General features: G+C 41.4%; 1 protein-coding gene across 1 annotated transcript in view; it reads left to right on the forward strand.

Moving 5' to 3' along the window:
* The window catches only part of TRPM7 (transient receptor potential cation channel subfamily M member 7), a 1,848,525-nt gene that overhangs the window by 251,313 nt on the left and 1,569,587 nt on the right, over nt 1–27,625 (forward strand). The window contains exon 8 of the mRNA XM_044076371.1: nt 22,039–22,111. Coding sequence (XP_043932306.1) covers nt 22,039–22,111 — 73 coding nt within the window. The remainder of the gene's footprint in view (nt 1–22,038; nt 22,112–27,625) is intronic.

Consider the following 27,625-nt stretch of genomic DNA (forward strand, 5'->3'; position numbering starts at 1 on the left):
ATGCTGAGGAGTCTATTCCCTCTGTTTCCCCCCCTGAAGACTTCTCTTTTGGGGAAACCCTGCACACCATGAGAGAGCATTTCCACTGGGAAGGACAAGATTACTCTGACTCCAAGAAAAGACTCCGTGAGTTTCTTCTTTTGCCTCAGCATAGACCCCTAGCCATTCCTCCTGTTTTGGACATTCTGGATGATGTCTACACTGAATCCAGTCTAAATCCAGATTCCTTACCTCCAGCACCACCTAAACCAGACGGATACTATTGAGTCCCTGACTCTCACAAGTTTTTATATAAAAACCCTGCTGCAGACCCAGAAACCATTTCCCTGGGTCCCAAAGGGGTTAAGGCCTCTACTGCTAAGAATCCACTACCTGCGGAAAGAGATTCCAGGGCATTAGAAAGATGGGGGAAAAAAGTGTATACCTCTGCCACTTTGGCCATGAGGGCATTAAACTGTCAATTCCACATGATTAAATACCAGCAGTACTTGCTTACTCAGTTAAAACAGAAAATGATCCCTCAAACAGATCAACTAGATTTCAAAAAGATGCAGGATTTGTTGCATGCAGCAGAACAAGTAGGAAAACATACCTTGCAGTGTGGTTTTGATTCTTTGGAGGCCTCATGTAGAGCAGCAGTCACAGGGTCTGTAATACGTAGACATGCTTGGCTAAAAAAGCAGACCTTACCAGAACATGTCAAAGCAAAGTTACTGGATGCTCCACTGCAAAAGGATGCGTTATTTGGTGTCATAGCAGAGGAAGTTTTAAAGAAGATGGAAGAAAAGGCAAAATCAATGCAAACAGTTAAAGATTTTTTACAGGTACAACCGCCTCGCTTCAGCAGAAACTGGCCATCAAAAAACTGTTCCTTTCCTGCTTCAGACAGACCCCAAAGGGGCAGGTACAGACGCCCTAGGGGCAGAGGCCAGGCACAGGGTACCTTCAGGCCTAGACAATGGCAAACAACAACTCAAAGAGGGGGAGATGACAGATCTCAACCCTTCAGAAAACAAACTCAATGACTTTCCTCTTCGCCTGCCAAGCAAAATTGCCCAGGCAGCACCTCTAGGAGGAAAACTGTCTCTTTTCCCACAAAATTGGCACATCATAACAAAGGACAAATGGGTTCTGGATATTATTACCCAAGGCTACAGATTTCATTTTCACACTTTACCACGGATGAGAGGTACGCCAAATCTGCCAACAAACCAATGGGCAGAGGCACAAAAGCAAATTTCAGCTCTCATGAACATGAAAGCAATTCAAAAGGTACCTGCAAAAGAACAAGGTCAAGGATTTTACTCAAGACTGTTTCTAGTACCAAGAAAGGACAAAGCCTGGAGACCCATCTTAGACCTTTCAATTTTAAACACGTACCTGGACATTCCCAAATTCAAAATGCTCACACTACAGCAGCTTCTTCCCATGCTGGGCAAGGAGTCTTGGCTGGTAATGTTGGACCTCCAAGAGGCATACCTGCATGTCCCTATCAGACAAGATTGCAGAAGATACCTCATATTTTTGGCAGGCACAACGCATTATCAATTCTCTGCATTGCCCTTTGGCTTATCTACTGTGCCCAGAGTATTCACGAAATGCCTGGCATCAGTAATTGCATACTGCAGACAGTGAGGAATACAAATTTATCCATACCTGGACGACTGCCTGATCCAAGCGGACAGCAAAGACATCCTACTACAGCATCTGGCATTTGTAACAAAGTTGCTAAGTTGCCTAGGGTACACAGTAAACAAAAAGAAGTCAAAACTAATACCCTCACAAGAAATAATTTTCCTTTGTGCCAGCTTGAATACAACAGCCCAGATGGCTTACCTCACGCCAGACAAGCAAAAACAACTGGCTCAGTACTTCAAAAAGATGACAACTTCTACCCAGCTCACTGCAAGGAAATTCCTGCAGGCATTGGGGTACATGGCATCCTGCATTCAACTAATTGCATATGCAAGGCTGCATATGAGAAAACTACAATGGTACCTAAAAAGTGTTTGGTCCCAACACAGACACAGCCTCGAAGAAACTATAACTCATTCCCTGCCTTCAAAAAGAGTTTCTATGGTGGGCTCAAGCATGGCAAGCAAACAAGGGCCTTCCTTTTGTCTCACCTCCACCAAACCAAACCTTGACAACAGATTCATCAGACTACGCCTGGGGTGCACACATGGCAGGACAATGCATACAGGGCAAATGGTCTGCAAACCACAGGCAATTACACATCAATCAAAAGGAGATGCTAGCTGTAAAAAATGCACTAACAGCCTTCAAGGACCTTTTGCATCCATGACAACTTCTAATAAGGACGGACAACACCACAGTTATGTGGTACATAAACAAACAAGGAGGGACGCACTCCTACCCACTATGCAGACAGGCAATGGACTTGTGGAACACAGCATTAACTTACCAAGTACAACTGCAAGCACAATTCCTGCCAGGAAAAGAAAACATTTTGGCAGACAAGTTAAGCAGAAATTTGACAGACCCTCACAAGTGGAGACTACACCCACAAGTATTCTCAATGATAACTCAAAGGTGGGGAACACCAGACATAGATCTGTTTGCCTCAACCAACAATTGCCAGCTACAAAAATTTTGCACAAGGACTTACCATCCCCTGGCCTGGAAAGTGGATGCCCTATCATTCAGTTGGACAGTCTACGCCTTCCCACCTCTGCCTCAACTCACCCAGGTATTACTGAAAACCAGATCAGAGAGACCACAGATGATCCTCATTGCCCCAGACTGGCCACGTCAACACTGGTACCCACTATGACGAAACCTGACTCACAGCCCTCCATGGATCTTACCTCAATTCCCTCTGCTAACCCAACAAAACTCTCAGATCCTTCACAGTCAGCTAAGGACCTTAAATGCATGGAAAATACCTTAAATTATCAAACAACACTTCTTTCAAAGGACGTCCAGAATGTCATTTTGGAGGCCAGGAGGCCCAGCACCAGAAAAACTTACTCGGACAAATGGAAAGGATTTTGTGTATGGAGCCAGGCCAGAAGCCTAAATCCTGGCATCCCAAATATTCCGCACATACTCCAATATCTAACTGAGATGCTACACAAAGGCCTTTCTTTCTCATCCATAAAGATCCATGCTTCAGCCATTTCAGTTCAATATGATACGGTTCCTCCCATTTTCTCTCATCCTTTGCTAAGGCAGTTTCTCAGAGGGGCAAAAAATATAAGACCCCCCAGAAAACCACCTACTCCAACTTGGGATCTAAATTTTGTTCTGGAAAAGTTAACACTTCCTCCTTTCGAACCAGCCTTTTCAGCAGAGCTTCAATACTTGTCATGGAAGACAGCCCTGCTGCTGGCTATCACCTCAGCACGCAGAGTCTCAGAATTGCAGGCACTTATGGCAGTGGAACCTTTCATCATTTGACATCGGGGCAGAGTATCTTTACGAGCCAACCCTTCCTTCATGCCAAAGGTAGTATCCAGTGTGGCTCTCAATCAGACCATACACTTGCCCACCTTTTATCCAAACCCGCAGAATAAAGGAGAAAGACTCCTTCACTCTTTGGACATTCACAGACAGTTACATTACTATTTGGGCAGGACAAAGGCCTTCAGAAAATCTGACCAACTCCTTGTATCCTATGCACCAGGCTCAGAAGGAAAGGCTATTTCAAAACAGACCATCTCCAAATGGATAGCACATTGCATCCGCTTTTGCTACTCACACCACGGGAAAGCAGTGCCTGCTAGTATTAGGTCTCACTCCACCAGGGCTACAGCAACCTCAGCAGCCTTCCTCCGAGGAGTCCCAAAAAAGGACATTCTGGAGGCAGCTACCTGGAGTTCAGTGCACACCTTCACCAAGCATTACCACCTTCCTCTGTACTCAAAAACCAGAGCTGGGTTTGTCACTGCAGTTCTGCAGGGCATCTTAGCTGCACCTAACCCAGTTTAGCTCCTACCACCCAACCATAGCTTTGGGACTCTACCCAAGTGTGATGACTGCAGCAGCATAGCACGATGAACATAGTACAGTTTTGTACCTACCATAAATGTAGATGTTCGAGTGGTTATGCTGCTGCAGTCCAGGTTACCCTCCCTCCATCCCCTCTACCTAACAAGGCTTTTCTTATACCTCCATGTACTTCAGACTATGGGATGCATGTCTATATGGTGTATTTGCTTACAACTAGTACCATTGCTTTGCACTAAGATATGTTTTGCAAGCTTCTTATTTTGCCTACTTAGTTTGGGGCACCTGATCTGGGGCAAGAAAAACTGAAGAAAATGGCGTCGGCTGCCTCTTTTATACCCCTGCCGCACTGACGTCAGGGAAGAAGTGACGACAATCAACGCCGGACCAAGGCTTTGGAATTCAGGCTGACTGTGGGACCGCCTGACGGCAGGATAAACCCAAGTATGATGACTGCAGCAGCATAACCACTCGAACATCTACATTTATGGTAGGTACAAAACTGTACTTTTTGTTGTGGTGGTCCAGAGCGTTTCTGCCTTAGAGGACTCTGCTCTTTGGGTAGATTTTTATTGAGAGCCTCTGCGAAGTTGGCTGTGTGGTTTGTGTTTTTATGAGAAGGCAGTGCTGTTGTGTGTTCTGGAGGGCTATATGTTCCAAGTGGTGTGGTGCAAGTGCTGACCTTTTCCTCTTGACCAGTTATTCCGGTCTTGGCTGGAGAGTGCATGGCTTCCAATCTGGATCTGTAAGTGCATCTCTCGCAAGTCTGAGTGGGAGGTAAGAGGAGAGAGGGTTGTCAGTGTACATGAGGCAGTTGTTACATTGCCTCAGGATGCTCAAGTTCACCACGTTAATAGGCGAAAGCACACACAGACGGTTATAGATTCTGGATGCAAATGTATTTGTCCCTACTATTTAGTTTAAGTTCTTACATTCTTTAATCAGGAATATTGTCCATTTTGATAAGGAAATTGACATTTTTTTAGAGTATTACTAAGATCACAAGAATATGAAACTTTATCACTGGAATATAAACTTTATCACTGGAATATCACAGGTTTGACTTAGTAGTGGGAGAAGGGGGTAAAAAGCAGTGATTGACACTTTTAAAGTGTAATGACAGAATGGCAAACACTCTGATTTATATAGTAAGACTGAGGTATATCAGACAATTTCCCATAGTCTGATGTTCAGCATTGTTAAGACTTGGTGTATACAAGTAGCAGTGATGTTGGGGGATCACGGACCCCCCCCAACACACCCTATTAAATTGCTCTTAGTGTTCAAGTGAGTTTTGACATTTCACTGAGAACTTGCAATTTTACCATTGCTTTAGAGATAAAGGCTGCATTCATATTTGAAACAATCTGCTCTGAGATAATCCTAATATAGGGTTACCACCTGTCTCTCTTTGGGCAGTTGTGTCTTGCAGAAAAAAAAAATGTCATTTTTGTTGGCCCAGGGTATGTTCTGCAAAATCTCAGGTTTCTCCAAAAAAAAAGTCCCAAGTTGGGCATTTGAAACAGTGGCAACCCTGTCCTTGTGTAGTACTGTGCATGTGCATATGTGTGTGTGTGTCTCATCAGACATTGAATACTTGTAAGAAAGGAAAAATGACAATTTTACAATGTGTCTAATATGATAGAAAAAAGTAAGAAAGTAAAATGTTTGCTCATATGAGCATTCCCTGTTTTGACCTACAACCATATCCATAGATGTATTGTAGAGAGTAGCATATTGTGGCACTTCTGAGTAGTAGGTTAGAATGTGAAAAAGAAATGAAACATAAAATAATAAAAAAACAATGGTGCTGTAAATATTGAATATAAAACTGTTATGCAGTATTTTTGTAAGTAAAATGTCACTTTTGTAAAGTAATGTTGGGGACTTTGTTGTATTAGAGTAGATTCTCATAGGTTTGTTAGTTAAAGAAGACAATCAGTTGTATATAAAAATTAGAGCTGAAGTCAGCCAGTTCATTGACACTGGCCCTTCCTTAAGGGGAATTTTGTCTGGAGGAGCAGTTCTAGGTGAAGCGTTACATAGTAGAAAGGAGACCTTCAGGAAGAAGCGTTATATAGTAGAAAGAGACCTACCGGAAGACACCAGGCAGAACCTGGGCACTTTTTTGTAATGAAAGGAAAACCAGAAGAAATAACATTGCTGAGAAGCTCAGAGAGATTTGCTAAGAGAGACTGTCTTGGGGATTCATAAAATACCCAATCACTTGCATTAAAAGCTGGAGTAAAAAGGCTCTGTGTCTGCAATTTGGAGATTTCTGATTGAGACACATTAGCTGCATTGAGGAAAGACCTCATTGTTGGATAAGTTGCATGTTTCTAAATTGACATTAACTGCTGCAAGTGAGGATCAGCACTTCCTGCTATAGTTACCAGTGGCACCATATGCACTGTTAGCACAAGCACCCCTTCTGGCAGTTGGTGTAAAGGGTTAAGGGTGTGAGCTGTAGTAGTGTTGGATTCCTTCGTCCCTCATTTACCTACTGTGTGACCTTGAGCAAAATAACTTAACCAGAAATTGGTTCCAGATCATCCCTGAAAAGGGACATTTTGTCCAGTGGGCCTACTTGGTTAACAAATGGGTTGTATTATGACTGCTTCTGTAGCTCGGCTCATAAGTGATGTGATTTCACAGTATAAGTGTGTGTGGTAGTGGGTTCAGGTTCCCTCAGGGAAGTGTACTTTTAGGGAGGAAGGGTTGATGTAATGGTTAAGGTGTTTGCCTCACAGATACAAGGTATAGGATTTGATTCTAACCACTAATTATTGTCCAGGCTTGAAGTAGTCTGCAGACTGATAACCTAGTATTTACCAATGAACCTCACATTCCTAAACCACAGTACACGTATTCAAGCACACACGAGCTGACCTTGCCCTTCCCCAGATGAGGACATGTTGTTCGAAGCTTTCAGATCTGCTTCCTGTACTTCTTGGTGGTCTTTCCTGCCAACTGGGTGATCAGTTAGGTGGTGGAGAGGGCATGGTGGCAGCCCAATATCATTGAATTAATTCTCTGCAAACCTGATATTTTCACCTGCCCAAAGACGGACCTCACTTGAACAAGGGAACCCTCTTGTTGATTCTGTTATTGTGTCAGCTGACACTAAAAAAAAGAACTTTTGAGCAAAGCTTCATTGTTCATTCCCCAAACAGAGAATTGCAGATCTCCATATGGAGAAGTGTGCCCATGACTTGGAAATCTTTTTTCATCAGGTGTTTAACTACATTACTCATGTGATAAGATTCCAGACAGATGTAATGGAGCAGGCACATGATTCACAAAGAAAACCTCCTACCTCAGACACCAGGAAAAACTCGAGTCCCAAGTGAGAAAATGTGCTATTACCATCCTTTGCATGAGGCTGCTTCACAATGCAGTTAATGGAGCAGTTAGAACAGTGGTCATTGGCAATGCTGCACACTGTCAGGCTTGGTTTGCCCCTCTGTGACTTCATGGAAAACTTCAAGATGTTCTTTATAAATACCCCTTATGATGGGACCTCTTTGTTTGGTTTTAAGGTTAAAGAGAAACTGCTGGAAACCTAGCTTGAAGAGAAGACTTTGCCTACCATCAGAGTCCACTTTGAGACCCTTAGCCTTTTTTTTTCAGGAATCAGAAAGGTAACAACTTGTTTCAATTTAAGAAACTGCAATATCTCTCATTTGATTCAGTTCAGACAGGGGCTGCCAGGACAGGGTTGCCCTTCAACAGATGCCACCCTAGAGGCAGAAGGTTTCTGCTAAACCAGGGGGTCATTTCTGTGGAGAAATAACCCAGCCACTCCTGTGGACTTGCTGTCTTAAGACTGTTTCTTTATGTATATTTTTTGCTGGCTGTCACACAGGACAAGTGTGTGAAGAGCATAATATCTTGAGGCTGCACCATTCTTTTCGTAGTGAATCCCAAACTTTCATCTTTCCCTCTCCCAGATGTGCTACCCTGACAAATTAGAGCAGCGGGCTCAGGAGATTTTCCATCGCTTTCAAAAAATGAGTCACCTATGAAGTCCCACCAGACCAGAGAGGATTTTGTTTGTTAGAGATTCTTTTAAGTTTCAATTAAATCAAATTACCTTAGGCCCATTTCCGATTTGAGTGGCCTAAACTTCAGTTTCAAAAAGACAAAGTTCTGGATGATGATGGTGCAGTCTGTTCCACCTTTTCTACAGAAAGTTGATTGGATGTCCTCAGTAAACCTTCAAGATACTTAGTCTATGAAAAAAAAAAAAAATGAAGCCATCCAGAAGTACTTCTGCTTCTGGCTCTGACATGATCACCATCACTTTTCTTTTCCACCCTTTGCTCTCTCTGCAGCCCCCTGGGAGTTCCCCAAGTGCATGGTGGTAGGCCATTTCACTTCGGGCTGAAAGGTTTCTTAGAGTTCCTGTATCAAAATGATTGACTCTTCATTCTCAAAACAAGAGAATCCCTTATCTTACAAAGAGCTTATTTGCATTTGTCTTTGGCCATATAATTAAATCTCAAAAAGTCCAAAATGGTGCTTATTCGAACCATAGATTTCAATGGATACCATGTGGACAATGACCTTAAAGACTGCAAAATTAACAGCCAAGAGTCTGCTGTTCCTCAAGCTCATCTTATTATATGCAAATTGCTTCAAACAACTTCTTCTGCAGTATATCTCTTACTACAGGCATTACATATGATAGCAGCCTGCATAACTCTAGTCCCACGTGACAAATACCACATGAGAGTTCTTCAGTGGACACTTAAAATTCAGTGGTCCAAGTGCTCTCACTCTGTGTTTTCCCGTATATCTCTGTTCTGTATGCCAACATCATTTGCTGTTGTGGACTGTGTCATCATTAATTATGTCCCTTCATCTTGCTCCTTCTGTCAGCCACTGTCATTGTGGTCACCTCATTTCTGGAGTGGTATGGCATTATGAAGATCGAACAGTCTAAAGGACATATTCAGAGGAGGCTTATTTTCACAGTAGTGTCCTGGAGATAAAGGCTGTCCTCTTAATATTGTAGACTCTACTGGACTTCCTTCCCTAGTGTCTATCTTCGTCCACACAGACAGCACTTTTGTAACGTGGTACATAAGCAGGCAAGGTAGAATCCATTTCTATCTGCTCTGCAGAAAGTCAATGAGAGTGAGGCAATGAGCGATGTCTGTCTTCACAGGGCTTTCTAACTGCAACTTATACTCCAGTTCAGACTAACCTTCTAGCAGACAGGCTGAGTCATTGTATCTTGATGCCTCAAGAGTGGACCCTAAACCCAGCAGTAGCATAAGTAATCTTTTGCAGCTGGGGTTTCTGCTTTTCTGTCTAATACCGAATGTAGCAGCTACTTTGTTATTATCTCTCCAAAGAAAAACACTCAGGGATGCTATGATCCATCATTGGCCACTTAGACTTCTTTCCTCATGATGAGGTTCCTTCAGAAAGCTTCACTATGCAAGGTCTCTTTCATTCTTGTAGCCCCTTTTGGTTTGGGCACATTTTGTCCCCCAGTGTTTGGCTTCACCTCATGAAACAGTCCTAGCTGTTGGATCCGTATCTGAATCTCTTGTCATACCCATCAGTCAAGCCTGTCCTGGGCATTGTATCCCTGAAGAGTAACTGCGTGGTTTCTTCAATTCCGTGGTGGTCATTAATTTGTCTTGTTCTAATAGGGTTGTTCCGGTCCTCTTTGTCTCACAGAAAAATACCACAAAAAATTTGCAAGAATAAATGGAAGAGTTTCTGCCTTTGGACAGTACATAAAGGTGTAGATCCCCTTCTCAGCTCTTATTCTTTCAGTCTTTCAATTCCTGACAACACTATTTGACTCAGACACTAGTTATTCTCCTTTCAGAGTTCAGCTGGCTGACATCCAGTTTTCACCAAAGATTTAACAAGGATTTAACTATTTCCTTAGCCTCCTAGAAAGTTTGTAGAGCCTTTCTAAAAATATATTTCTTTTCTTAAACCCTCCCCCATCGGACTTAAATTTGGTTTTACAGATTCTTACTCGATCTCCACATTGAGCCTGCCTCTTCCTGCAGTTTCAAATACCTGCCTTGGAAGACCTTGCTCCTAGTTGCTATTACTTCAGCAAAAGGGATGTCAGAACTGCATGCTCTTTCTTACACATCTTCAGGTTTGCTTTTTGAATAAAGACAACATCTCTGTGTTCCTTAACCCTTCCTTTGTATCCAGGGTCTTCTTGGAACTTGGAATCAGTACTGAACCAGAGTATTCATCTGCCGTTTTTTTCCTTTTCTAATCATATCAGCAAAGAAAAATTTCTACTACAACTCTGTGTATTCTTAAACCGGTTTGTTTTTACCTGCAACATGCTAAAGAATTCTAAAAAGTTCATCTTGTTTTCTTTTCACCTGATAAATTAGGCTCCTAGGTTTCCAAAGCCATGTTGTTCAGACTGTATTAAACACATTTACTCTTATCAAAAAGTCTCATTACTCAAAGGTTGAGGCCCATTTTATAAGGTCATTGGCTTATTGTATGGCTGTCTTCAGAAACTTCTTTATAGCTGATATTTTGTGCTGGAGCAACCTGGTAAACAGTGCATACTTTCATCAAATAATATAAATATGATATTTTTTCTATATCCAGGTCTTCCTTTGAGTGTACCATCCTGAAGGGTATCCTGTCATGTTTCCACTTAGGAAGCCAAGTAGCTAGGGGTTATGTCCCATAAGTCTAGGTGGATGGAAGGGCAAGTATGGGATATGGAAGTTATATACTTGCATCTGGATCTTTATTATCTCACTCCATCCACATTGACACTCCCACCATTCCCCGTACAAACTCTCACTTTCTTGCTTCTGGATAGACCTGGTAGATTAAACTCAAAGCATTTTCTCCAGTTCTCCTTGGCTCATTTGTCACAGATTTTGGTTGTGTGGGACAGACTCAGTCTGAGAGAGGGTTAAGATGTAGTTGCATTATGGGAGAGGTGAAAAAAGTTCTGCTGTGGAAAAGTTACAAGCTAAAGTCTGCAATGAGGCCAGACAAGTCATAAATTAAGGTGGTAGAGTGGGAAAACAAGGAGCTGTGGTTACAGTAAAGACATGACTTCCATTTATATTGTAGACTCGTGGTCTCTGCTGAATTTTTGTATTCTTGTATATAAATATCTTTATCTATCTATAGATATAACTATTTTTCTCTCTTTATATCTCAGATTATATATATATATATATATATATATATATATATATATATATATATATATATATATATATATACACACACACACACACACACATACATATACACGCACACACACGTATGTATATTTATGTCCATGTATCAAAAAGTAAAAATATCAAACGATAAATGAACACAACTGGTTGATCACCAGATGATCGAAAAACACACACATTTTGCGGGAGGAGTGGCAAGCCCCCTACACCCCCATGTCCCTTGATATTTGTGTATACTAGGTCTGAGATTGCACTATAGTGGAGAAAGGACAAATTCCCTGATCCCCACTATATCCTTATCTTTCACAGAAAAAAAACAGTACGTGCGATAAGCTGATTTTGGATCAGCTGTATCGGCTTTTTTCCTGGTCAACAAAATGAACTATTGACCACTTGTCAGCAAACCATACATACACACCCACACACACACACACACACACACACACACACATATGTACATGTATTACATGAAGTCTGCTTTAATTGTAAGTTACTTTGTAGCATTGAATGAAAGATTTTTTTTTTTTTTCAGCAAATGTTGCAAATGTTTGGCTAACTACAGCTTGATGTGTAAGTGAATGGATACGTTCTGTTCAGTTACACTGATATGTTGCATGATGGGTGTGTTTTCCCCAAGTACAGCAGATGGTGGTGGCGGGGGTGGGGGCTAAAGAAATTTCCTTTTTTTTTCTGTTATTGTGTGATCTTAGACTTGGCATATTTAAAGTAGCGTAGTTTTGGTGGAATGTCTGTTTTCAGGAATTTTACCTTCTATGAAGTTCTTCAGTGAGTTTGAAACCCATTAGATGTCCTTCAAGGATGCATCTGCAGTCCTAACAAATGGGTTGTCCTGCCTCAGGCAGCCCTTCGGTCGGCCGGATTCCAAAGTCTGGGTCTGGCCTCGGCTGATGTCGCGCTTCACCCGACGTCATAGCTGCTGTTAACCGGGTATAAAGGCATCAGCCGACGCCATTTTCCTCAGTCTTTCTTGCCGCGTGGCGCCCGAAGCAGAAGCTGTTCGCAAGTGCCGGTCGGTCAGAACCAGAGATTGCTACTACCGAAGACTTCTAAAAAGCTAAGTACCCCGTTGGGGACTCTTTCTTGCCTCAGCCGATGTCAGAAAAAGTGAATAACTGTTTAACTTGTGGGAAACAAATACCTCATAAAGATTTCCATTCTTACTGCCTACCTTGTTTAGGCCCAGACCACGACGTAGCAGCTTGTCTAGCCTGTGCTTCCTTCAACCGACGGACACTTAGACGTCGGTCGGAGTTTGCAGAGGAGTTTTTCGGCTCCGCTTTTGCTTACAACATGCCGTCGGAGACTCCGACTTCACAATTAGCTAAAAAGCGTAAGGAAAAGGACCGACACTTGCGGTCCGCGGTTTCGGCCGAAACCGCGGTTAAGCCAACCGCGAGTGTCTCGGTTTTGGCTGAAACCGAGTCCTCGGTTCTTCCTTCGGCCGAAAGCATGCCTCCTACAATCGAGGCCTCATCCAGCATGGCTAAATCTGCTACTGAAATTCCACCTGCTCTTACAGGTTCTCAGGATTTATCAGATACTATCCCTTTAGATATATCTACTCCTGCACATGGAGCTGCTAGGCCCCCTGCATCCATGTCAATTAAGGCTTTTACCAGGGCTAAAGCAGCCAAATCAACAAAGACCGTGCCTGCTAAAACCCCCTCTCACAGGCCTAGCTCTAGTACTCAAATGCTTAGTCTAGCAGAGGATCTCATTTCTTTGATCAGGGATCCCAGCCTCACCCTGACAGGGCCTCTCACCCTCCAGAGAAGAGGCCTAGAGCAGAGCCCCTGAGCCAGTTTCTACAGATTACTCCTCTGATGATTCAGAAAATACAAACCCTCCAGAAGGCCCTTATTCTCCATATGAGGACTCTGATGCAGAAGACTCCATTCCTTCTGCCTCTCCTCCTGAGGAATTTTCTTTTCAGTATCACTTGCATGCTAGGAGATAACAATTTCAATGGCAGGGCCAGGATTTTTCAGACTCTAGGAAAAGGCTTAGGACCTTTTTACATTTGCCACAGCATAGGCCTTTAGCCATTCCTCCAGTACTTACAGTTGTGGATGATGCATTTAATGATGCTTGTACTGCTCCTGACTCTCTTCCTCCGGCCCCTGCTAAGCCCGACAGATACTACAGGGTTCCGGACACACATTATCACTTGTATAAGGCTCCTATTGCAGATCCTGAAACTATTTCACAGGGCCCCAAAGCTGTAGCAGCTGCCTCTGCCAAAAAAACCCTCCCCTCCGAAAGGGAATCTAGGGCCTTAGAGATGGGGTAAAAGTTTATACTTCTGCTACTCTTTCGGCTAGGGCCTTAAACTGTCAATTCCACATGATTCAGTATCAGGAATTTATGTTAGATCAGTTAACTAAAAAACTGTCCTCGCCTGAACCTTTAGACCGAATGTCCCTTCAGGAATTGGTACATAACATTCAGCAGGTCAGTAATCATTCCTTAAAATGCGGCTATGATGCACTGGAGGCTTCCTTTAGATCAGCTATGACTGGTACAGTGATCAGAAGGCATGCATGGTTAAAAGAGCAGTGCTTACCAGACCATGTAAAGTCAAAGCTCCTAGATGCTCCCATGGAAAAACACAGTTTGTTTGTCTCCCCTGCACAGCAAGTGTTGAAGAAGGTGGAAGAGAAAGCAAAATCTGTCCAGACAGTCAAGGATTTCTTACAGATCCAGCCTCCGAGGTTTAGTAGGAACTGGCCTTCCAAGAATTGGTCCTTTCCAGACACCACCAGAGCACAGAGGGGCAGGAATAGGCGCCCAAGAGGCAGAGGTCAATCCAGAGGTGCCTACAGGGGACGTCAGTGGCAGCCTAACAACCAGAGAAGTACTGCCACAGATCCAGCCACTACCACTTCCACAGGACAATCACAGTGACTTGGCTCTGAAACCGCCTACCAGGGAACAACTAGAAGCACCCTTAGGCGGAAAGCTAGCCTTATTTTCAGTAAACTGGCATTACATTACAGGAGACAAATGGATTTTACAGGCAATAGACAAAGGTTACAGGTTTCACTTCCATACTCTACCAAGGAAGAGAGGAATGCCAAACCTACCTCCAAATCAAAAGACAAACGCTCTAGAACAAATAGACCACTTACTAAGGATGAGAGCTATAGAAAAGGTACCGTCTATGGAACAAGGACAAGGATTTTACTAAAATCCAAAACAAGTCAAAAAGCCAAGAAATCCACAGTCCACGGTAAAGCAAACGACACTGCAACAAAATAGCGTATACTCTTTAATTATCCGCTTTCTTAACAAAACTTCATCAGAATGAATTCAATAAACTCCACTTCCTTCTTAAGTAATAATACCAAAGTCAGGTGACCAATTAAACAATAAAAATTCAACTGTTGCAAAAACTCAACTGGCTTATAACAAACAAACATTTCACTAAAAAACAAATGTAGTCAATTATTAATTATGTTTTAAAGCAAAATGAGTAAAAATTGCCCCTTCATCCTTGTTAATATTGAGTTTACGTTGTTTTAAAAAACACTTGACATTAATGGCCTCATTAAGACCTGGGGCAGTGTCAGATTTTAATTTTATCTGCCAAAAGGTTTCCCTTTGTAAAAGATAATTTTTGAAATCCCCTCCCCTCATGTCTTTGTATCCCACTTCAGAGAACAAGAATTTACTAAAGGAGGGACAAATCAATGAGTGCTTAAAAAGAGCATTCCTATCATCCTTAGATTTTATGGAATATAAATGTTCTCTAATACGGGTCTTCAACTCCCTAGTGGTCATCCCAATATAGAATGCCTCACAAGAAGAGCATAGGGCAATATAAATAACGCCACAGGTACCACAATTCACATACCCAGGGACCATCAAGGTCCTATTGTAAGTACAAACAGAAACATAAGGACCTGTGGAGATAAATCTACAAAAATTACATTGGTTACACCTATACATTCCCCTCTTCTGGGACACTAAATGGGAAATTCTGTTCTCCTGGTTTTCCAGAATCCGTCTTAAATTAAAACTGTTCTTTTGGACAAACTTTGGTTTTTGTCCCAAAACACGGAAAATTTCCGAATTTCCTTTTATAATCTTCCAATTTTGATTTATAATATTTTGAATATTACGGCTATCCGAACTCATTTCCAATGAGCAAATCAGATTAACATTCACATCCCTATCTATGTCACTTTTGGTTGAACTATGTGAATCAGCCAATTTTAAATTTAATAATGGAAAATATTTACTCTCCCTTTTTGACCAAATTTCGGTAATGGTATGGGCAAGGGTTGTTTGGTCATAACCTCTATTAACAAATAGAGAGGTGATTAAACTAAACTCTTGAACCAAGTCGGCATCCTTAGAGGTCATGCGACTTGCACGAATGAATTGCCCTCTTGGAATATTATTTTTCATATACTTAGGGTGGCCACTTCTGTAGTGCAAGTACCCATTATTGAATGTTCTTTTCCGAAAAATACGACTATGTAATCTATTGTCGTCAAAATCCCATTTAAGGGAAACATCTAGGAAATTGACATCTAACCCCATTGTTCCCATAGTAAATTTTAAATAATGGGAAAAAGAATTAATATCAGTAAGAATTTTGTCAACAGTAGAACTGTCACCTTCAATAATAAAAAATAGGTCATCCATAAACCGACAAAAAAAGGAAATAGTATATTTACTAGTCAGGATGGGAAAAAATTGCTTCTCCCACCATGACATAACCATATTGGCATAAGCCGGGGCTGCCGATGACCCCATGGCTACCCCCCTTTTTTGTCTATAGTATGTTTTTTCAAACAAAAAAAAGTTATTCTCCAAAATAACTTCCAATAACCTACAAACTAATGAAACCATGTCATTAGAAAAATTCGGACAACTAATAGATAAAAAATTCCGAATGGCTTCTACCCCTTCATAATGGGGAATACATGTGAATAAAGAAACCACATCTAGTGTAAACATGATTTGCTTACTAGGGTTCAAACCTTGGGTGATAAGTAAATGGTTGATTCTTTTTAAAAAATGCCACGTGTCCCAAATAAAGGATTCCTGTATGGAGACAATTGGAAAGCGGATAATTAAAGAGTATACGCTATTTTGTTGCAGTGTCGTTTGCTTTACCGTGGACTGTGGATTACAAGGATTTTACTCCAGACTTTTCCTGGTGCCAAGAAAGGAAAACCAATGGAGACCTATTCTCAACCTGTCCGCTCTGAACACATATCTCATTGTTCCAAAATTCAAGATGCTGACCCTACAGCAGCTTCTTCCCATGCTGGGCAAGGAGTCTTGGCTGGTAACTCTAGATCTCAAGGAGGCATACCTGCACGTCCCCATACGACCAAATTGCAGAAGATACCTCAGATTCCTTGCAGGATCAGAGCATTATCAATTCTCAGCATTGCCTTTTGGCTTATCTACTGCGCCCAGAGTATTCACGAAATGCCTGGCATCAGTAATTCCTCATTGCAGGCTTCAGGGAATTCAAATTTACCCATACCTGGACGACTGCCTGTTACAAGCGGACAACAAAAACAAATTAACAAAAGATTTGAGAAAGGTCATTCACCTATTGCAAGCCCTGGGATACACAGTCAACATAAAAAAGTCAAGGCTGATACCATCCCAAAGGATAACTTTCTTGGGTGCAGAACTGGACACATCAAACCAAATGGCATTCCTCACAGCAGAAAAGCAGAAGCACCTACCATTTCATGGCATTAACAACGCAGAACCAGCTTACAGCAAGGAAAGTCCTGCAAGCCCTGGGTTACATGGCATCCTGCATAATATTGATTCCACATGCCAGACTACATATGAGGAAGTTGCAATGGTACCTAAGGAATTTATGGTCTCAGCACAAGCACAGCCTAGAAACCCAAATTCCAATAATTCCATGCCTGAAGCAAGAATTCCGATGGTGGTCTCAGGCCTGTCAATTGAACAAAGGACTGCCCTTCCACAGCCCTCACCCAAGCCAGACTATCACCACGGACGCCTCAGACCTCGGTTGCGGGGCACACATGCTGGACAAGTGCATACAAGGCTTATGGACTCAAGAGCAGCTGAACCTACACATAAATCAAAAAGAGATGCTGGCAGTAAAACTGGCAATTCAGACATTCAGACCGTTTCTTCAACAGGGTCATTTGCTGATAAGGACGGACAACACCACAGTTATGTGGTATATCAACAAACAGGGAGGCACACATTCATATCCTCTATGCCGGATGGCAATGGACCTCTGGAATGTGGCCCTGAACCTCAACATTCAGCTCCAGGCAATATTTGTACCAGGAAAAGAAAATATACTAGCAGACATCTTAAGCAGAACTACCACGGATGCCCACAAATGGATGCTGCATCCAGACATCTTCAAATCCATTACAAGGAAATGGGGACTACCAGAAATAGACTTATTCGCATCCCCACACAACCGCCAATTGAAAAAATTCTGCACAAGGACATACCACCCACTTGCTTGGAAGGTGGACTCCCTATCTTTCAGTTGGGAAAACCTGACAGCATATGCATTCCCACCTCTTCCTTTGATGCACAAGGTGCTACTGAAGATCAAAGAAGATCACCCAAGGATCATCCTGATAGCTCCAGACTGGCTGAGGCAGCATTGGTACCCACTACTGAGGAGTATGTCTCGGGAACATGCATGGCCTCTACCCCTAGTTCCTTTACTGCTAACACAGAACAACTTCAAAATCCTGCATCCAAACTTGAAAACACTGCAGCTAGCTGCTTGGAACGTGCATAAGACAAAATAACCCAGATTTATCTCAAAGGGTTAAAGACATTATCTTGGAGGCTCGCAGACCCTCAACAAGAAAAACTTATTCAGCAAAATGGAAAAGATATCTCATTTGGAGTGCAGCAAAAGGAGAAAATGTATCACTGGCAAACATAGCTAACATCCTGGAATACTTAGCAGAGCTTTTCCACAATGGCCTGTCCTACTCCTCCATTAAGATTCATCGTCAGCTATTTCAGCAGAATACAACATGGATCCTCCAGTCTTTTCTCATCCTCTACTCAGGCAGTTCCTGAGAGGAATTAAAAATGTAAAGCCACCAAGGAAGCCACCATTGCCTACATGGGACTTGAACTTTGTGTTAGAAAAGTTGACACTTCCCCCTTTTGAACCAGCAGCAACAGCAGAATTACAGTACTTATCTTGGAAAACTGCTTTCCTGCTTGCAATCACTTCAGCAAGAAGGGTTTCTGAATTACAGGCATTAATGGCAGTACAGCCCTTCCTTATCTTCCATCAGGATAGAGTGTCCATGAGAACTAATCCTACTTTTATGCCAAAGGTGGTCTCCAGGGTATCATTAAACCAAGCAATCCACCTACCTACATTCTTCCCCAACCCACAGAACAGGGGGGAAAGACTACTGCATACCTTGGATGTACATAGGCAATTGCGCTACTACCTGGACAGAACCAAGAACAATAGGAAAACTGACCAGCTTCTGGTAGCATATGCAACAGGAATGGAAGGAAAAGCAATTTCAAAACAGACAATCTCAAAATGGATAGGAAATTGCATTAGATTTTGTTACTCTTATCATGGAAAGGCAACTCCAGAAAACATCAGACCTCACTCCACAAGGGCTACAGCCACTACTACAGCTTTTTTACAAGGAGTGGCTACCAAAGACATTTTAGAGGCTGCTACTTGGAGCTCCGTGCATACATTTGCCAAGCATTATAATCTACCTTTATACTCCAGATCCCGAGCAGGTTTTGCCACTGCTGTTTTGCAAGGGATCTTAACTACACCATAATCTTCTTAGTACCTCCTCCCCAGTTTGGCTATGGTATTCTACCCATTTGTTAGGACTGCAGATGCATCCTTGAAGGACATAGTACAGTTTTGTACCTACCATAAATGTAGATGTCCGAGAGGTATGCATCTGCAGTCAGGATTACCCACCCTCCTTCCCCTCTGTGGTACTCCTAGGGTATTTGCCCATCTTGTAGCTAGCTGGGGGAATCTATTATGGTGTATTTGTTTGTATATATGTATATACATGTTTATTTCTATTTGCTCTCTATTGTTTGGAAACATTTGCATTTATCCAAATTTAGCCTTCCTAGAGGGCACCTGGCATCTGGGGCAAGAAACACTGAGGAAAATGGCGTCGGCTGATGCCTTTATACCCGGTTAACAGCAGCTATGACGTCGGGTGAAGCGCGACATCAGCCAAGGCCAGACCCAGACTTTGGAATCCGGCCGACCGAAGGGCTGCCTGAGGCAGGACAACCCATTTGTTAGGACTGCAGATGCATACCTCTCGGACATCTACATTTATGGTAGGTACAAAACTGTACTTTTCAGGGTTTTATGTTTCAGTATGGAAGTTATATCCGTTCTTGATGCAGTCTGCATTAAGGAATTGATATAGATCCTATGTATTATGTGTGTGTGTGTGTGTGTGTGTGAGAGGCAGACATATAGGTATCTGATGCTGACTTGCAACTGCAGTGCATAATCTTTCTCTCTTGATATGCAAGTTGAAGTCCTGTTGATATTGTGATGTGTTCCCTTTTATAGCATATGATATTGATGTGGTTTACTTCAGGCTCCTGGTCATGGCTGAAAAGTGTGTCTGGACCTGTTAAGTACAGTGATCACATAAGAATAAAAGTATGAAAAAAATAAAAAGAATGGTGATGTGTCAATGCAGATTACCAGCAGGCTGCTTCCGTGTTTCAAAACATGTATTTAGAACATGATGAAAAGAAAGTTACTGTTTTTAACACTGCATCTAAAATGTCTTCGTGTAATTAAAAATGTACTTGTGTAGCAGATTCCTTGAAGCATGTACTTTATGGCATTTCTCTAAAAATGGGCATAGCTTAAGGGGAAACCTTATGCTAAAGGTATAATTTAAAAAGAAAAAAGAACCTGCCTATTTACTCTGCAGTTTATTTTAATTTAGAAGTAAAACTTTGTTTACTGAGCTAGACTGCAGAGGTCTTCGTCTTTACATTGACTCTAGACTTTGTGTTTCCAGATTAGTTACCTTAAAAACAAAATCAGCTAGGGTTATTTATCTGCTGCAGTCTTTCTAAATTCCTCACACCCAAAAACCTGTGGAGCCATATGGAAGGATATTCTACAAGCCCAAATGTAATGTAGACTTCCTTTCTTCACCTATGCTGCAACTCGGAACAAAAAATATTTAAAAGTGCTTTCATGACCGTATTTATACATTTATCCTTCTTTCATCTAAGTTTGAGCATCATTGTATATCTTTCTCCTGACCTAACTGGTTCCCCATCCGAGAGCACACAAGCTACCTACTGTTTAAGCTTAAATGCAAAACGCTCAAGTTTGACATTTTTCAACTCTGATCTAAGTTGCTGTTACAAGTTACCCCTTTCTGCCTTGTGCCAGAAGCTAACAATTTCCCTCAGCTCTTCAACACCCCCCAACCTTTTTACCTTTCAGATGTCGTGCCTTCACATTAATGAATGTGGATGTTTTGCCTCCGGATATTAAGAATAGTCTTTTGCACCTGCAAAGGCAGAGCAGAACACAAAAGCACTCGCTTCCCAGATCTGTTCATTATGAGGGAAAGCAGCTTCATGCTTCTGTCTAAACCTAAACTGTTTCTGAAGAAAAGAGCTTTCTGTTTCTACTTTCCCAACACCTGCCACCTAAGTTCTCCTACTCATTTAGCCTAAATTACATCTTGACTGCTTTTTCAGCATGTATTTTTACTGTGTTTTGAAACCTTATCTGGTATGATTAAATATTATTGTATGCTGTATTGCGTTTATGGTACCAGTTTGACCTCTGTCTAACTGAGTACAAGTTACCTAAATGTTCCATTGTTATTGTCTTTATTTTTACTGAAGTTGCATCCTTGTAAGATTTTTTTTGTTGTTATCATTGTTTCCTATACAGTGTGGCTGAAATGGTTCTATTGTGGTCAGCCTACTATCCCAGTTACCAAACATTGTTATCTTTTTTTTTTTTCATTTTGGTAGTGGTACTGCCTGGATGGGTTGTGGGGGTGAAGGTTCCCCATTCAGCCTCTTTCACAGATCAGTTACATATAATGTATGGTTTTAAGGGAGAAGAGTATGTCTGTAATAGCCTGAAGGAGAGCTTTTTGTAACTGGAAGTTCTCCTGGTCTCAACCCTTTCCTTAGAGAAGGATAAACTCTCTGGGTCCCCTCACTCACTTGGGATAATCCCTCTGTGCAGCACTCTGTCTCTTCTCTATGGTTAGTACCAGATGCTGTAGGAGGAATTGAAAAATTCTTGATCGTTTGAAAAGACCTTTCCACAGACTTGTGGCTGGTAGAGTTGCTGGGATGGGGTATGCATAGAAGTGTCTTACCCAGACCACTATTCTGAGACAGAAATGCTGTTTGGAGCAGAGTATTAACCCATGCAAGTTAAATACTAGTGAGGACAAGGACGCGCTTGTGTGTGTGTGTGTGTGTGTGTGTGTGTGTGTGTGTGTGTGTGTGTCATTTGCTATTTTGAAACTGCTGTAGTTTATTGATATATCTGTAGCTACCTGGAAGAGATTATAATTGAAAAAGGTGGAAAAGTTGCACAGAGAGCCAAATTAGTGAATTTAGATGATCTCCTGTAGCATATCATGTCTTCTTTTAATAGAGTCCCATTGTAATACAGATTGATTTACATATGTAGCAAGAGAACAGTAATGAAATTGCATCATAGGATTTCTTGTGAATTACTTCTCAGACATTTCTGGTGGCTGCAAGCTTTGTAAAACTTCTTAAAAGTTGTAATCTACTGCAAGGCAGTCCAATGTTGTGGCAAATTTTGAAGCAGATTTTTTTTTTCCAGATCACAGTCTTTCATATTGGATCAGAAGAACATAAAGATATTGACGAGGCAGTTTTGACAGCTCTGTTGAAAGGTAAATAAAATTGATAAAATATAAGAAGCAGGTTGACTAGTACGGATTCAGAATTAATCTTATCACCACGGATTAGTTTAGGGAGAACTTCAACATCATGACACAGAAGGATAAAGCTGTGATTGAAGCTGGATGAATTATAAGAGGAGGATGCAAGTTGAACAGTCAATACTGAATCACCCCTTCTGGAAGCGAGAGAGATACCCTTGTCAGCTGCAACACCAATATCCAGCAGATGCTGAATGTTGTTGGAAAGGCAAAGAGAAGGGCTGAAACTTGCATGCCTACCAAGCAGCATATGCTGTAGTGAGCAGGGTTGCATCTTCTCAGAAAAGTACGTGTGGGAAGCTCTGACATTGCAAGCAGTCATGCTGCCACGTAGGTAACAAGGTAGGTGAAGTATGCAAAAACCCATGATCACCTGGATGGTGGCTCCAAAGAAAGGGAGAGCTGATGGTTGGCAGATGTGGAAGTAAAATGAGAGCAGGGAAGAAACGTAATGAAATTTGACTTTTTTAAACCATGATGGGGTTTTAAGATGCAACTTGCCATCATAACGTAAACATGAATTGACATTTTGAAGACTGCATTTTTAATAGCACCCTTGACTTGAATTTGTAGACCTCTTTAGTTGTATAGTTGTGGCTGTGTTGTGTTGCATGCTTGAATGCCTTCTTCTGCTATGCATAGTTTTGTGCCCTCTAAGCTGCACTGTGTAGGCTCATCTTTTGTAGGTAGTTGGGAATGCTAAACTTACTAGTTTCCTAATTTAATTATACTAGTTATCTGGCTGTTCAGGGAAATACTTTTCGAATTGTATCTTAATGTGCAGTCTTATTTTTTAATTTCAATTTTTGATTGGGTAGGCAGGCTTGTCAAATGATTCTTTTCAGCCATGACTCACTGACAATTTTACAAGATATACAGTAAAGACAAATTGCATATTAAATTAATTGGAGAATGCTGAACATTAACATGCTAAAACATTGTGAAAGGAAGGCAGTATATACAGTCTACATAAACTGAGCATGTTTAGTTATATACACAGTTTAATGCAGGACAGTACAGATCTTAACATGCTAAAACATTGCAAAAAGAAGATGATATATACAATAATTGCATAAAATTAATGTGTTGTATGGTTACGTGTGCCTTTCACTGATTCCTTCTTTTAGTGTTATCAAACAGGAAGTGATGTCACTGATATGCTTTCTGTGTTACTCTTAGTACAGTGAGATTGGTTATAGTGTTAAGTATTACTAAGCACTGTATGTTTTCAGTGCTGTAATGTTTCATTTGACGTAGATATAAATATTTAAATGTGATAATTACGGAGAACTGGTAAAGTTCAGAAGCATGTTAAGATAGGCAATATAGTGTTCAGTGTACCTTTCATTCTGAATGATTTAATTATTGTTGCTTTTAATTTAGTTGTGATGCATAGGGGTTGTCAGTGTTGCAGACTTTGGTTTGATAGTTTTAAGAAAATTAACTGAAGTAAACAAGGGTAATATATTTTGTAAATTAGTTAATTCATTATCTGAGCACTATCACATGACTGATTTGTTTGATTTTCATTTTAGTACTGCAAATCAAGTACTCAGGGACTTAACTGCATAACATCGGTCCTTTCTGTTTATCTGGGGGTATGAAATCTTATTGAGATGAATATTTCTTCCTTTTCAGTTTGGAAACATTTTCCTTTTAGAATGAAACAGTGATATGTGAACATGTGTGCAGCTTTCTTCTCTCTGGATTTATTCCTTTAAGACCTTGATGCCATTTATTTTCCTTATTGTCTACCTTCTGTAGTTTTGATTGATGAGTTTGCTACAACATGCTGTTTTGTTGCCAGTTAATAATTTTTTTACATATTGTAATGTTTTCTGTATTATAGAACAATCTCTACATTTTGTCAGTAAGTCATTGTGTTTTTATTCTCTGTAAGTCATTGCAGTATTTCAGACAGGTGCTTATGACTGCATTGTGCTTTTACCATGAAGATTTTTAAGTTCATTTCCCCTTCGACCTGTAGACATGGGGAAACAAATTATCAAAAGTAAGTGGTTTAGGGAAATAGTATCCAGAGGGTCTGTCTCCTTTCTTTCATCTCTCCAAATCCCATCATTATTCTTATTGAATTTTCTGTCCCATCAAAAGCAAGAAGGATTGCGTTACTACTTGTAAAGACAGTAGCCACACATGAGGTTTCACCAAACATGAAAAGCTTATGGCTGTGAAGATTTTTGTACTTACAAACTGGAACTGGTCATTAATATTTCAGGACACCACTGTGTGGTCTCACCTCTGTCCCTACAGTGTTTTGTAAGTGCATGTCCATATTAACACCTCAACAGAGGCTACAGGAAACCACAATATGCCCATATCTAGCAGCTCTCTCATTTAAAAATTGATCTGGTGAACATACATGAAGCCTCTGCTTAAATTCTTCATCTCCTTGGGGATCAAAGTGAACTTTGCAAAGTCTCTCTCACTTTCTCTTAATGCAAGATACTGAAGTGGACGTATCTTAAACACTTCTCTATTTTTGGCTTCCCTGTCCTAGAACAGAATATTTTTTTCTTCGCTAAGTGGTTGCATCTGTAATGTCATTTCAGTCTGTGACAGTATGGACTTGTCTTGAAGCCGTAGGCCTTGTGGCAGCTTCAGTTTTTGTGCTTCCTCGTATCAGATTTGACACGAGAATATTCCAGTAGATAGTTAAGGTCTAGTGATTTCCAGAGGTGCTACTTTGCTTCTACAGGAATGGTTGTAGCCCACCAGCCTTCTATCAGGAAGCCCATTCCAGCTACAAATGTCTCAGGCATCGGTCATCGTAGGATCTTCTGCATTATAGTGTGTGGGAGGGCATTAAATAAGCAGGTTGTTCTTTTTTGTTTGGTCACCTTTGGAGTTTTATCAAATAAAAGTGATAGAAGTGGAAGAAGTAGTTGTTGCATTGCTGCATTCAGGAATATCTATGCCACCTCTTGCATCAGGAGTCTGTGGTAATGCAGTAGTGGAATATTAATTTGAAACACGTTTTAATGACATGAACCATATCTAATGACAGGAACCATATCAAGGCAGAGTACAGTTGTTAAATGGTGTCTTTTGTCTTTTTATACCTCAAGAATGGTCCCTGTTCCCTTAGTGACAGGAGAGATTTTTCTTGAGGGCCAAACCAGTGTGCAATCCGTGTATCTCCAACGAATGCAAATGTTCCTGGCTCCCCTTCCTAAGCTCATTTTTTTTGAAGATGCCACTATTATGCAGCCTGTCATGAGGCTGCCACTTAACTTTCTAGGCAAATCCCAGCCAGGTTTTCAGTCATTAAAGCTAACAGTGTGGCTTCTGCAGCTCCATTAAAAGCTACTAGTCCTGCCTTTTCATAGAGGGTAGCTGCCGTGTCCCTGTTCTCAGAATCCTTTTACATACAGTACTTTCTAAGACTAATAGGGTTGTTTCTTAACTCTCTTTGAGTGACCCAACAGAGGCATAGACCACATTCTCTCTCTTTCTTTCTTTGTGCTGTCATTTATTTATTGAACCTCATTGTTTGTCATCTGGGAATGCCCTTTTAAAGTGGAATGTTGAATATACGGATGTCATTCACTGTACTGAATTGTCTGATTAACAGAGTGAATGGACTGTTAATGCAATGGATTGATGTTCATCGTGTTTCACTGTTGCAGTCATTACATTTGGGTAATCTGCTGGCAGGTTGCCCTCAGTCAGCCTGATTAACAAAGTCTTGGGTCCTGCGTCAGTTGCTTTCCCTTCTTCCATGACATCAGGTCATCAGGGGTATAAAACATGCAGCAGACGCCATTACATCAGTCTTTCTTGCTGTGCGGTGCCCAGAGCAGAAGCAGTTCACAAGTGCCAGTCGGCCAACTCCTGAAATTTTTGTTTTCGAGTTTCAGAACCAAAGTCTTCAACTAAAAGCTAAATACTCATTGGGGAAACTTTTTCTTGCTCCTTACCGATGTCAGTAAAAGTTAATAATTGTATTACTTGTGGGAAGCAAATACATCATAAGGATTTTCATTTGTACTGTATTCCTTGCCTAGGCCCTGACCACGAAGTGTCTTGCTGTCGGTTTTGTGCTTTATTTAATCAGGGCACTATCCATCGTCGGTACATTTTTGCTTCAAAATATTTAGATTCTCGGTTTAATTATCCAGAAATGATGTTGGTTAGCCATCCGACTACATGAATACCGAAAAAACGCAAAGAAAAAGACAGAGACAGGCCGTTGAGGTCCAAAACGGCCGCTGACGCTTCTCCTAAGCCAGTCGCCAGTTTACCGGTACTCAGTGAGGTGCTTTTGCAGCCCCTGATACCTGGTACTTCTGATTCGCAGGCCTCTACTGAGACCCATTCGGAGTCCGGTATGCCGCAAGATACTTCCCATATGGAACCCGTGGATGTCTCTACCTTGGATGGGTCCAGAGCCGCTGAGCAGGCACCGGCTTCTGAGGGTGTATTCAGGCCTACAGACTTGCATATTAAACCGACTCCAACTTCAGTGCTAAGGCCTAAATCTTGATCTATGTCTAAAAAATTGACGCCCAGGCCACATGTTCAGGCCCCTATGCCTAAAAAACAAATGATCAAAATGGCTGAAGATTTAATTACTCTAATCAAGGGGTAGCCACCCCCCCCAAGAGGCCTAGGATTGAATGTGACTATGAATCTTCTGAACAGGACTCTGTTTCTTCTGACTCTTCTAATGATCAGGATTTGTCCATACCTACTTATGAGGACTCTGATGCAGAGGATTCCATTCCCTCTGCTTCTCTGTCTGAGGATTTCTCTTTTGGGGAAACTTTACATATCTTAAGGGAGCATTTCCACTGGGAAAGTCAGGATTTCTCTGAATCCAAAAAGAAGCTTGGGGATTTCCTTCTTCTTCCTCAGCATAGGCCTTTGACTATACCTCCTGTACTAGATATTGCTAATGATGTGTTTTCGGAATCTAGTATGGCCCCTGATTCCTTACCTCCAGCTCCTAGCAAACCAGACAGGTACTACAGGGTTCCTGAGTCCCACAAATTTATTTTCAAAAATCCTGTTGTGGACCCTGAAACCATTTCTCAGGGGCCCAAGGGCATTAAGGCTTCTACTGCAAAAAATCCTACCCCTTCATATAGAGACTCCAGGGTGCTAGATAGATGGGGTAAAAATGTTTATACTTCTGCAGCCTTAGCAGTCAGGGCTTTAAACTGTCAATTTCATATGCTAAAATATCAACAGCATATCATGGGACTGCTTAAACAGAAAATGATATAAATTTCTGACTGTATGGAGAATACAGATTTGCAGGATTTATTGCATTCAGCTGAAAAAGATGGCAAACGTGATTTGCAATGTGGTTTTGATTCTTTAGAGGCCTCTTGTAGGGCTGCTGTTACTGGGTCTGTACTTAGAAGGCATGCTTGGCTTAAGGAGCAATCTCTGCCTGATCATGTTAAAGCAAAACTTTTGGATGCTCCTTTACAGCAGGACCGC

The sequence above is a fragment of the Protopterus annectens genome, chromosome 7.part0 (assembly GCF_019279795.1).
Source record: "Protopterus annectens isolate FY-2018-M chromosome 7.part0, PAN1.0, whole genome shotgun sequence".
Lineage (NCBI taxonomy): Eukaryota > Metazoa > Chordata > Ceratodontiformes > Protopteridae > Protopterus > Protopterus annectens.